The following is a 13,317-nucleotide window of genomic DNA, read 5'->3' as shown; positions in this document are numbered from 1 at the left end:
TTACCAAGCTCTTTGCACACGTGCACTCACTGGTTTGGCACCCATTCTGTGACAGGCAATTATGAACATCTCCATACAGCCACCTTCACTTCTGATATCTGCAGTAAGTGTGATTCAGATTCCACATCTCACCTGTTCTGTAAGTGAGAGTTCAACAGAATTTCCAGAAAAGCCTTTCCACAACACTCTCACTACTTGTTCATCTGATGCTCCAAATATCTGATCTAGATCTCTGCAAAAATCGGATCAAATGACATGACTAGAAACTGGATTTTTAAACTTTGGAACAAAGTGTTTTTATGGATAATCCATAAATACATTAAAATCCAATGACATTTCACCTCTTGGGTTCTTATTAAGCATGGTGTTTTTCTAACTCATTTATTAGAACTGATAACTCCCAATTAAATATAAAATTAATAGGCAAAACTGTTTTAAACATTTACACATTAAACCCAGTCTCTAAAAAGGCAAAATACTATGTAGTGCAACACAAAGGAATGTTTTAGTGCATCTCAAACTAGCATGGAGGCAACACATTTCTCAACCAATATCATGTTTGAAAGACAATATTCCTTTGCCAATATATGATATAGTTTCACTTTATTTTTGTATAGTGCTCTTCTTTGAGTGAAGACTCAAAACACTGACTTATTTAAAACTTAAAAAAATCAGTCTAGCCTGTTCAGATCTTTTTACATTCATACAAGTCACTTCACTGTTGCTTCATTTGATGGTAGGCCCAGATGGAAGCTATGTATGGCTTATTTGGGGGGAACTAATATGGTTATATGGGTCAACCAACCACCAGGTATTTAATGGTTCATTAAGTGGGTCTACAGTGTAATTGTTTTGGAAAATTGTATATTTGCATGAGTTTAAAATATTAGTGTAGTCCACATTTTCTGGACCACTCTTAATCTGATAATGATACTTAGGATTATTCTTGGTAAAGCTACGAGGAACTTGCATCTTCATGGCATTAAGAACTCCTGAATCATGCAAGCCCATCAGAAACCTACAAGGAAGGAGTAAATACGTTTTTTACATTCTTACGAACGCTGCCATTGACAGTTGGAGCTGTCCAGAAAGTGCACTCATTATTGAAACACTGGGCATGATTCCACAGACTGCTAGTTGATTAAATGCAATCATCTACTCCACACGGCGTATCCACATCTGGGCAAATCTGGCAGCACTGTGAGGATTATCTCCCTTTAATTTTCCAGTGCCTTCAGTACCATCCAGACATTGTTGTTAAAGGGTAACCACAGGGACATGCAAGTGGACGAGCCTATGGTGCCCTAGATATCTGTCAGGGAGTCTGCAGTTTGTGAGACTCAATGACTGTGTTTCTGTTATGGATGTGAGCACCAAAAGGAACAGTCCTGTCTCCTTTCCTCTTTATTCTGTACACCTCTGACTACAAGTATAACACCAGGTTACAGTATGTCATTTGCAGAAATTATCAAATGATTCTGCACTTATGGGGTGTATTGATAATGGGGATGAGACAGAGGTTAGGAGTCGGATGGAGAAGTTTATTTCTTGGTGCAAAGAGAATTTTCTGCATCTTAACATCAGCCAAACTAAGGAACTGGTTATTGACTTCTGCCACACCAAAGAGCTTCTGTGTCCAATCAATATTCAAGGAGTGCATGTAGAGGTGGTCCACGCCTACAAGTATTTGGGGGTCCACATCAATGACAGGTTGGACTGTTCTCATAACACAGAGGAACTATAGAAGAAAGATCAGAGCAGACTCTTTTTTTTTTTATTTCTTAGGAGACTGAGCTTTTTTAATGTGGCAGGAGGCCCACCAAATCAACAAGCTAATTAAAAGGTTAAGCTCAGTTATAAGATACACTCTGGACATCATAGAGAAGGAGAGAATTAAAACAAAGCTGCACATCCTTTCCCTCATACATTGAGTACTTTCAGCCAACAAATTGGTAAGCAGAAGTGTGTCAAGAAACGCTACTTGGGCTCCTTTATACCAACAGCAATACATCTGTATAAGCCCCCACTGTGACTGTAATTGCTCTTTTTATCAGTAGCCAAGTCAGAAGTTTTCTTTTGTTTGTTGTAATATAATATTTATTTATTTGTTTATTTAATAGCTAAATAAAGTTGTACCTATCCATTTACCTAAAAGGGAGATGGAGTGATGACTGGAGAATCTGTAGGATGGAGTGATGACTGGAGAATCTGTAAGATGCCCATTTTGAAATAAAAGGGTCCTTACACTTCTATAGTTAGTTCTGTATACGGCAGGATTATTGTATTTTAAATTTTGTGCGTTCATAAAAGTGTTTTTCTTTTTATAAGTGTTCTATGTTTGTTGTTTAAGCAGGTATGTACAATTTGGCTTTAGATACAATGTGTATTAAATTTGTACATTATTAAGATATAAAAAGATATTTTCTCAAGCTACATTTAGTTGGATAGATAAAGAATAAGTTGCACATTAAACACAAATTGTGTCATATGTTTAGTCTTCCACATTGGCTGAATAGTGTCTTCATGTTTTGTCTGAATAATTTTAATTAAATTTTTTTACATTTCTTTTAAGGCTAAATCCAGCCATCATGATGCAGGCTACTCAGAGGTGAGTATTTCTTTGTTACTATTATTATTATTGCTATAGTCCATCCCTGTGAAGAAATATAAATGTAGGTCATACTTGCTGCGTTTATTAAATTAAATGGTATAGTCAAGTAGTGGCCCCAGTCATTCTCTGTGTGGGTTCTGTGCATTGCTCCTGCCTTGCACCCAAAGATATCGATATGGCATGTGGATTCCTGCAACAGCAACTTGGCCATAGAAAATAAAATGATGGTATATTCTAGGACAGAGGCAAGACATTTATGACCTGTTGTGTGTGCAGTGTACTATCATAAGACATTTATACCTTTAGGACAATTTAATATACTGTACTGTATATCTTTGTTTCTGCAATGTGTTAAATAAGACTACTTATCCTTAATGGCTGTGTTCATGTATAGCTAGATAGCATAAAAGAAATGTCTATTGGCTTTAAAGGGATTACTTGAATTAAACTTGTTTTAAAGAAATGTATACTTTTTCAGAGGCATGTGCCAACTGAAGTGCCTGTTATATTTTAACTTTTTGTAATCAAACTCAAAAAACTGGCAGTGGGTCTGCTTCAAAGTCTCTTTCAGGTGGCATTCATTCCTAATTTATAATTCAATGAAGGCATGTGATACTCCGTAATGACTTCTAAAAGGAAATGCCACTGCCACTGTTGCCAGAGTGAGAGCTGAATATGTTGTTGAGATTCAGAAAATGAGAAAGACAGGAAAGCTATAAATGAATGGTTTCAAATGCTGGTATAGAGGCACTGAAATCAGATTACTGGTCACAAAGTGGAGAACCTATTTCTGGAGGAGACACAAAGGCACTAAATGCAGAGGTATTTTATATGACTTGTTGATAAGCAGTCACAAGCTGCAATTACTGGTATGTGTGGAAAGATTGTCCACCTCTGCACAGTGGTTTTGCGGGCCTAAATGAAACATCTGAAGAATGAAGGGCTAAGAGACAATTGAGACTGCTGAAATATTTAACTGCCTCACTGAGCAGCAAAGTAAACTGTCCCTTTCCATGGGAAGATGAGGATTGTAGTAGAGTCTTCAATCAGCTGAGCCTCAAATCAACAGTTGTTCCCAGAATAGTATTACCCCACAGCCTCTGTGTTGAGTGTTTATTGTCAGTTAGAAAATCACCAGCAAATCTGAAATGACCATTGAGCTTGTGAAAGTACCAACTGATTAATGATGCAGGAAACATTAAAAATTACAAAAATGTTAAAAGATTTCTATGATTATTTTCAACACTTAGCAGCAGAACAATATGAACAAACAATATGAATCAACAAGTTAAAAGGGCAAGCTCAGTTATAGGACTCAATCTGGAGGTAATAGCGAAGAAAGAGAGAGAGAATTAAAACAAAACTGAGTGCCATTATGAACAATGCTACACATCCCGTGTCTGACATAACAACACTGAGGACTTTAAGCCAGCAAATCGCTCTGCAGAAGTGTGTCAAGAAACACTACTGGGGCTCCTTTATACCAACTGGCTTGTTGTGACTGTGCCATCCAAGTGAGAAGTTTTTCTTTTTTTTTTTTGTTTTCTTTCCTTTAAGTCATTTTGGTGTATGATCTGACTCCATTGTGCATGCATAATTATTTCTATCTATCTATCCATCCATCCATCCATTTTCTAACCCGCTGAATCCGAATACAGGGTCACGGGGGTCTGCTGGAGCCAATCCCAGCCAACACAGGGCACAAGGCAGGAACCAATCCCAGGCAGGGTGCCAACCCACCGCAGGACACACACAAACACACCCACACACCAAGCACACACTAGGGCCAATTTAGAATCACCAATCCACCTAACCTGCATGTCTTTGGATTGTGGGAGGAAACCGAGCGCCGGAGGAAACCCACGCAGACACGGGAGAACATGCAAACCCACGCAAGGAGGACCGGAGAACCCAGGTCTCCTAACTGCGAGGCAGCAGCGCTACCACTGCGCCACCGTGCCATCTATCTATCTATCTATCTATCTATCTATCTATCTATCTATCTATCTATCTATCTATCTATCTATCTATCTATCTATCAATCTATCTATCTATCTATCTATCTATCTATCTATCTATCTATCTATCTATCTATCTATCTATCTATCTATCTATCTATCTATCTATCTATCTATCTATCTATCTATCTATCTATCTATCAAAAGCACTGTGGTACAATGGTTAGGCTTGTTGCCTCACGGCTTAAGAGTCCTGTGCTCAGATCTCACTCTGGGCAGTGTTTTCACACTCCCCCAGTGTTGGTGTGGGATTATCTCTAGGTAGTCAGGTTTTTATCTTGCATTCCCAAAGATTTTCAGGTTAGGTCAACTGGTGATTCTAAAGTAAAAGTGCAACAGTGATGTTTTTTATGTCATGTTTTTTTGTCAAAATCGGCTTATTTTAAAAGCTACATATATATATGTTTGGTGTCCTTCTTTTCACAACTTACCAAACTTTAAAGTGACGTTGTTAGATTTTCAGATTCTTATTCTGTTTTTAAAGTATAAACTAAAAAATATCAGGAACTCACGTCTCGCGTGTAGGACAGCTGCTGTACAGGCTTTTAAATGTTTGAAGCGCAGCACGAGATGCAGATCACACGGCACGGCAGCAGCAACAATCCAGCAGCTGGCTGAGCAAAGAGGAGGTAAAAAAAACTTTGTTTCCCGTTGTATCACTGTTTAAGAGCGGGTTTTGGAGCAGCGACTGTGTCTCCTTGGGGTGCATTCAGCCCCCCTCTTCACAACATGAGCGGCAGAGACATGAAGTGACTGGCGAGCGAATTGAGCAGGGGGGAACCCCGTAGTACTATATAAACTTTTAAATTTGCTCTTAAAACACACAAACTTCCATTATAGCTTAAATTTATTTCGTTCCATGCTGCATAGAACAGAATTGATTCAAAGATTCAGCAAACATTAGTTTTGCATGAAGGGACTTTGGACAGAGTTCATATTGAATACCATTATTATATTTTAAAAGAATTGAACCAGATGTGCCAATCATGCAGTAGCTGTTCAAACACTATAATGCTGCCTGTATGTGGCAGTTTGTGTTGTATACCAAGTTTATTTTGGTAATTTTAGAGATACTTTTAATTAACGGTAAGAATTAAATCAATGGCTCATGAAAAGAGTATGCTATTCCTAGATTTGTCTTTGTACAATAGATTGATTTGCAAAAGTGTGATGTCTCAAAGTAGTAGAGGGCCTCCTGATTTTTCATATCATTCTGCAGACCTCAATTGATCAAAATGATTTATAACAACAGACAAGGTGCCCTAGGAGGAATTTAACTTGAGCAAATCCACAATAAACATATACTGCAGATGACTGATGTGCCAAGTGACTGACAGGTACAAGCAACACATCATCCATAGTCTATTCTGTCTGTAAAAATACAGTGTCTGGTGGACCGCCAATTTCAGCACATGATTTCCGTGCAGTACATATGTAACAAATGAGGGAAGCATTACGGGTTAAAAGCCAGCTGTTTAAGAAAGGGGGCGTGCCGCATTTGGTGGCACACCAACAGCAAAGAGTAAATGAAGTAGCAATAAATGCAATGAAACATTTGGCATTGAAGTAAAATGCTGAATAAGACCAGTATAATGATGATTTTACACTGCAGTGTCCATTTGTGTTGCCTAGAGCAAGTGAAGTGTATAATTGAACAGTGAATATCATGGTTTCAGCTTCTTGTGTTTAAAGCATGCAGCAAATCTTTGTCTTCTTGGACTGTGCATGTTCTTCCCTCATCTGAATGAGGATAGTCACAAGATAGTCTGGATTTACTCCCACATTCACAAAGACTTGCAGTAGGTTAATATGCATATGTGTGTCCTGTGATGGATTTTGCATCTTGTTCAAGGTTTGTTTCTCACTTTGTTCCCAAGCATTGAGGCCATAGACTCCAGCCACCTGTGACCTTGAATTGGATTGAGCAGCTTTGAGAATGTGTGTGTTTTAGTGAAGACATCAGAGCACAATAGGCCTGAAATTTACTAATCATACTATAAGTAGTGGACAGAAAAAAGGTAATATAGTGTAGGTACTGCAAAAATGCATTTCTTACTCTACTGTTATACTATACTACAGTATATACTACTACTGTATATACTATACTGTTATGTAACAAGATATTAACAAAGGCTTCCAACGGTTTTAATAATAATTAGAAAGCATCAAAAAGTGGTTATTCTTCTCTATAAAGTGGTCTGCTTAAATAACTTAACTTTGGAATAGTCTGAGTTGGCTTAAGTAAGACATATTATAGTTCAGTGTAAGATCTGCAAATCCTTCCTATTCGTAAGTTATTTGGTTAGTGTGTCAAAGTCTCTTAATATCCCACTCTGTGCAGAAATGATTGACCACTTTAGTGATGCTTTGTAACTGTTACTAAGACCAAAATAATCCTTTCTTAAGGTCTTGTTACTTAGCAATATATGACTAATAGATGCATATTTGCAGTACCTAAACTAAAGCATTACTGAAAAATTATCAAAAGGGGTCAGTGCCTGCTTAATTCAAATGTTTGTTACCCTCCTAAAAATAATCAACAATATTAAAAGGGCTCCAGCACTTGTGGTGCGTACACCCCTCATTAAATGTTATGTGGATCTGCAATCATCCTCTAATCTTGCACTTATCATCACTCTAGGTGGTGTGAGTAAGGTCTTTTTATGGTTCAGGTTTGTCACATTTGAACTTTATATTTGAAGAGCTTTAACATGTATATGCACCAATTTATGGAGTGCAAGGTAATTGTATTTAAAAATATGAATGTATGTCTAAAACCAGGCGGATCTCAGTATTCCTAACTGAATTTAGATTGAGATCTGGCGATGGGGAAGGACATGGGGACAATAAATTAATTCTAGTCTGGGACTTATTTAGCATCCTGGTATTTGCACATAGAGTGCATGTGATCAGCAGTAATACTCAGATAGCATATAGCATTCAAATATTGATCAGCTCCTACTAACAGACCAAATTAAATATGTTTAACGCCATTACACCATGTCCACTGGCCTGTACAACTGACAACTGACAGGAGTTGGAGTGGAGTTTAGAGAGATATGCATGTCTATCAGCATGAATCTTCTGGAAGCAGGATTCATCAAACCAAATAATAACATTCTTCCAGTCCCATTTTTCATTGTTTTAAGGCCACTGAAACGTCATCACTGTGTTTTTCACAGAGCTGTGCCTTATGACATGCTTCTTTCAGCACTTTTTTGGTACACTGCTGCTAAGTTGTCTTCTTATAGCCCCTCTACTGCTCTGCATGCATACATTCATCAGTGGTCTGTTTCCTGTTGTCTTTTATGAAAATGTGAAGTTATTACTTTTTGAGTGGTAAATTCCATCAGATTAGTAGGTGTAACTAATGAAACGGTTACTCAGTATGTAATCTGCTGGAAGAGACTCCGGACGAGACCCCTTGACCCTGTGCTGGGTGAAATAAAATAAATGCAATAAATTGATTCAGTGAAATATACTTAACCTTCATTTTTAAGGAAGTAATTACAAGAGGATATATATATATATATATATATATATATATATACACCTAAAGGATTATTAGGAACACCATACTAATATGGTGTTTGACCCCCTTTCGCCTTCAGAACTGCCTTAATTCTACGTGGCATTGATTCAACAAGGTGCTGAAAGCATTCTTTAGAAATGTTGGCCCATATTGATAGGATAGCATCTTGCAGTTGATGGAGATTTGTGGGATGCACATCCAGGGCAATAAGCTCCCGTTCCACCACATCCCAAAGATGCTCTATTGGGTTGAGATCTGGTGAATGTGGGGGCCATTTTAGTACAGTGAACTCATTGTCATGTTCAAGAAACCAATTTGAAATGTTTCGAGCTTTGTGACATGGTGCATTATCCTGCTGGAAGTAGCCATTAGAGGATGGGTACATGGTGGTCATGAAGGGATGGAGATGGTCAGAAACAATGCTCAGGTAGCCCGTGGCATTTAAACGATGCCCAATTGGCACTAAGGGGCCTAAAGTGTGCCAAGAAAACATCCCCCACACCATTACACCACCACCAGCAGCCTGCACAGTGGTAACAAGGCATGATGGATCCATGTTCTCATTCTGTTTACGCCAAATTCTGACTCTACCATTTGAATGTCTCAACAGAAATCGAGACTCATCAGACCAGGCAACATTTTTCCAGTCTTCAACTGTCCAATTTTGGTGAGCTTGTGCAAATTGTAGCCTCTTTTTCCTATTTGTAGTGGAGATGAGTGGTACTCGGTGGGTTCTTCTGCTGTTGTAGCCCATCCGCCTCAAGGTTGTGCATGTTGTGGCCTCACAAATGCTTTGCTGCATACCTCGGTTGTAACGAGTGGTTATTTCAGTCAAAGTTGCTCTTCTATCAGCTTGAATCAGTCGGCCCATTCTCCTCTGACCTCTAGCATCAACAAGGCATTTTCGCCCACAGGACTGCCGCATACTGGATGTTTTTCCCTTTTCACACCATTCTTTGTAAACCCTAGAAATGGTTGTGCATGAAAATCCCAGTAACTGAGCAGATTGTGAAATACTCAGACCGGCCCGGTTGGCACCAACAACCATGCCACACTCAAAATTGCTTAAATCACCTTTCTTTCCCATTCTGACATTCAGTTTGGAGTTCAGGAGATTGTCTTGACCAGGACCACACCCCTAAATGCATTGAAGCAACTGCCATGTGATTGGTTGATTAGATAATTGCATTAATGAGAAATTGAACAGGTGTTCCTAATAATCCTTTAGGTGAGTGTATATATATATATATATATATATATATATATATATACACAGTGGGTATGGAAAGTATTCAGACCCCTTCAATTTTTCACTCTTTGTTATATTGCAGCCATTTGCAAAAATCATTTAAATTACTTTTTTTCCTCATTAATGTACACACAGCACCCCATATTGACAGACAAAAAAGAATTTTTGAAATTGCTGCAGATTTATTAAAAAAGAAAAACTGAAATATCACATGGTCCTAAGAATTCAGACCCTTTCCTCAGTATTTAGTAGAAGCACCCTTTTGAGCTAATACAGCCATGAGTTTTCTTGGGAAAGATGCAACAATTTTTTCACACCTGGATTTGGGGATTCTCTGCCATTCCTCCTTGCAGATGCTCTCCAGTTCTGTCAGGTTGGATGTTAAACGTTGGTAGACAGCCATTTTTAGGTCTCTCCAGAGATGCTCAATTGGGTTTAAGTCAGGGCTTTGGCTGGGCCATTCAAGAACAGTCACAGTTGTTGTGAAGCCACTCCTTAGTTATTTTAGCTGTGTGCTTAGGGTCATTGTCTTGTTGGAAGGTAAACCTTCGGCCCAGTCTGAGGTCCTTAGCACTCTGGAGAAGGTTTTTGTCCAGGATATCCCTGTACTTGGCCGCATTCATCTTTCCCTCGATTGCAACCAGTCGCCCTGTCCCTGCAGCTGATATATATATATTCTTGGATTTTGGTTAGAAAAGTAATTCATAAGGATTGCAAAGACAAGGTGTACAGTCCTATCCAGAAGTGGGTTTTAAAGATGACACATTCTTGCACTTTGTACATTTGATACTAGATAAATGCTTGCCTTCTGTTTTGGGAAACTATTGAATTTACTTACTGCTATACTGATCCTCTTGTTTTAATATTTTTAAGAAAATACCTACAACATAATTGTTCTAAATGCTGTTACTTGAAGTATGCAGTCAATGAATCGTTTTATACAGTACTGGAATAAAAGTATTATTTCTTACCAGCATGAGCTGAACCTCTCGTCACTTTACAAGGTTCATCCAGGCTTGAATAAATTTTGCTACAAGTAGGTATATCATGGGTTTATTTTAAAATGTTCTCCTGACACTGAAATGAAACAGAGTCAAAGTAAATTAAAAAACCTGTCTTCTGCACCTCATGCTAAAAACAATACATTAGCACAAAGTTAACGTCTCTATTGGTTATGTTTACATTTATATTTACTTGCTTAGACAATTTTAGGCATGTCATAGGACCTGCTTTCATGTCATTTTAAAGGAATTTACTAAATAAAAATTAAGTACAGTAGTCAGCAATACAACAACAGGCAGGTTCATTTTGCTTGTGGTTTTGAAGTCATCAAGCCACAGTGTGACCTTTGTCAGAGGGAACTGTCCTAAAAGCAAATGAACGTATTGTATATAGTCAGATGTTGGATGTCCACATCCCAAAGGATTTCTTTCTAAGGAAATCTCCAAGCAGAGAGTGCCTGTCTTTTTTGGATTTGTACTGGTTCTCTAGTGCTGATGAAGTCTTGTCCGAGTTAAACCTGCTTTAATTTGCAAGAGGAATCCCCAGAATTTTCTGTGCTTTTTATACTTCAGGCTTTTAAAGCTATTTGTGAAAGTTAAAAATAATTGTTTGGTATGCAGAATAAACCTAAAAGTGTTTCACTGAAAGGTAAATGATAAAACAAATCTGTAGAGCTATTTTAAATTAAAGTTGTGAGCTGAGTGGCAGTACCCTTTTGTATTGTCCTGGTGCCTCCACTGACTTATGTTAAGCTGCCTTCCTAATTTTTCTTTTTTTCTTCTTTTACAATAAATCATGTTAGGTTGGGATCATATTAGTTAAAAAAGTAATGCCTTAACTGTAATCTAACATGAATGTGGGGGAAACTAAAGCCTTTTGTTATTATAACAACCAGGTAAACATATATTTTTGCCTGATGTAGAGTTTAAACAATGTGTTTTATTTCCTAAGGAAAACCATAATTCGATTCACAATCTTCGCACATATTGTACAAGTAATGATGTGCCTGGTTGGGTGTTTGCTGATGTGGTTTACTAAAGTAAATAATTCTGCTTGTTATTTTTTTTCCCCAACAGTTGTGGAGAATAGTGAAGAGTGGCAAAGGTGTGGATTCTGCCATTGACCTGTGTCATTACCATGGAAACAAAGCACTTGAGGCTATAAAGTGCTTTCCTCCCTCGGAGGCCCGATCAGCATTAGAAAATATTGCCACCGCTGTTACCAATTTGTAACACAAACACAAATTTGTATATACCAGACTGCATGCAGCTATCAATACATTTTTACAGTATACTAAAAATGTGAACAATACTGTTGCCGTGTTTTGTGTTTATTCTCTTGTTTGCATTTAATTTAAAGCTTACAGCTTGTGTGAGTGTGTGTGTGTGGCATCAAACACAATCACAAAAAAGGTCAAACAGCTTTCACTTGTCATGCCAGAAGCACACTTGAAGCTGCTCTGGTAGAAATAATTAATGAGACTTTCTGCTGTGACCTCAGCAAATGGACAGGAAATAGGGCCGTATTGATTGGACACAGCCAGGGATGGCGCCAGCGTGGTGGCCTGTGGTTTTCTTGCACTTGTGAGGACAAAGGGGGTGTGAACTTGCAGGTGTCACAGGAAACACTCGGTTACTCACTACATACGCTTGCTTTGCTTTTCATTAGGAAGGACACTTCAGTGAAAGAAGATGAAAAAGCAGAAAGAAGCTTGTGATTGTTCTTAACTCAGTTTTTGCACTTTTTGTAGTCTTTTTTGCAAAAGAGGTTACATTAAAGATATTTGTTCAATATATCAGGCTCAATATACAGTATGCTTAAACTGGAGGAAAAAAAATCAAGTGTACTTTTCCCTCTCTTCCCTCTTTATAATCTTCCTTTTATTTCTTATAATGGCTCAGCTTTTACCCAGTTTATCCTATTGCCAGGAGCAAAGGCTTTGTTATTTAAAGGGTAAATATGAGCCATTTAAACTTGAAGATGCAGACTTTAAAAGTCTTTAACAACAGATCACCAATGACAGAAAGAGTAGAAGGTATATCATCAGCCTGCAACTTGACACTGTCTCTGTTTTGTTCATAGAGATGATTTTTGTGGTTTGCATGCATGCAACCTGAGAGCAACGTTGACAAGAAGGCTGAGTTTACATAAATGATCTAGATTGGGATTCAGCTACCTTTCTTCCTTCTGTGGTGTAATTACAGCCAATCTGGAGACAGCTAGCACAGCAAACAGATTTTATTACACCGTCATTCAAATATTAAGGAGCAGCTTTCATAGGACTCCACGGACAGCACAGCAGCAGGGTATCCTCAGGTGTGACTTAAGCTTTATTATTTCCAGGTGGACTGTCACCTCCTAATTGTCTGATTTGTTTGTAAAAAAAAAATCATTTGAGAAATGGATGTAAGGTAAAAAAAAATCAAGCAAATCAGATGAAATTCCCATTAATTCATTTCCACTTACTGAATAGTTAAATCCATATGTGTGCATGGAAGAAAGAAGCAGCTAAATTTGACTGATTTATTATGTCCATGAATAGAAAGAAATGACTAATGTAAATGCTGTTTTTTTTTTTCTTGTAAAATAAAAGATACGAATGACTACAAATGGTGAAGAGTTCAACGTTTTGCAAGCCTTTCTACTTTGTACTCAATCATCAAGCAAGCCAAGTAAATTAGTCCTGGGTAGTAACAACAATGTAGTGAAGAAAACTTGAAAGTTGATCAGGTTACAGTGGTATAAGTAACTTTTGTAGGGGGTCTGTGTTCATTAACCACCCACCGAATAAAGCAAGCCATTCCTACAGCACTGCCAGTATTCCTTTCATTATAATGGATGTGTATTGTGAATTTCCTTTAAATAAGCTAGGTGGATCCGCCTCCTGCTCGCTTTGATCGCCCAC

At 38.0% G+C, this 13,317-nt stretch overlaps 1 protein-coding gene across 1 annotated transcript in view; it reads left to right on the top strand.

Annotated features, from left to right (window-relative positions):
* The window catches only part of pdss2 (prenyl (decaprenyl) diphosphate synthase, subunit 2), a 235,382-nt gene extending 222,360 nt beyond the window's left edge, over window positions 1-13,022 (top strand). The window contains exons 7-8 of the mRNA XM_039747880.1: window positions 2,573-2,608; window positions 11,489-13,022. Coding sequence (XP_039603814.1) covers window positions 2,573-2,608; window positions 11,489-11,644 — 192 coding nt within the window. The 3' untranslated portion in view covers window positions 11,645-13,022. The remainder of the gene's footprint in view (window positions 1-2,572; window positions 2,609-11,488) is intronic.
* The last annotated feature ends 295 nt before the right edge of the window (window positions 13,023-13,317 follow it).

This window comes from Polypterus senegalus, chromosome 3 (assembly GCF_016835505.1).
Source record: "Polypterus senegalus isolate Bchr_013 chromosome 3, ASM1683550v1, whole genome shotgun sequence".
NCBI classification, from domain to species: Eukaryota; Metazoa; Chordata; class Cladistia; order Polypteriformes; family Polypteridae; genus Polypterus; species Polypterus senegalus.
Note: the sequence above shows the minus strand (reverse complement) of the source record. Positions and strands in the feature narration are given on the sequence as shown.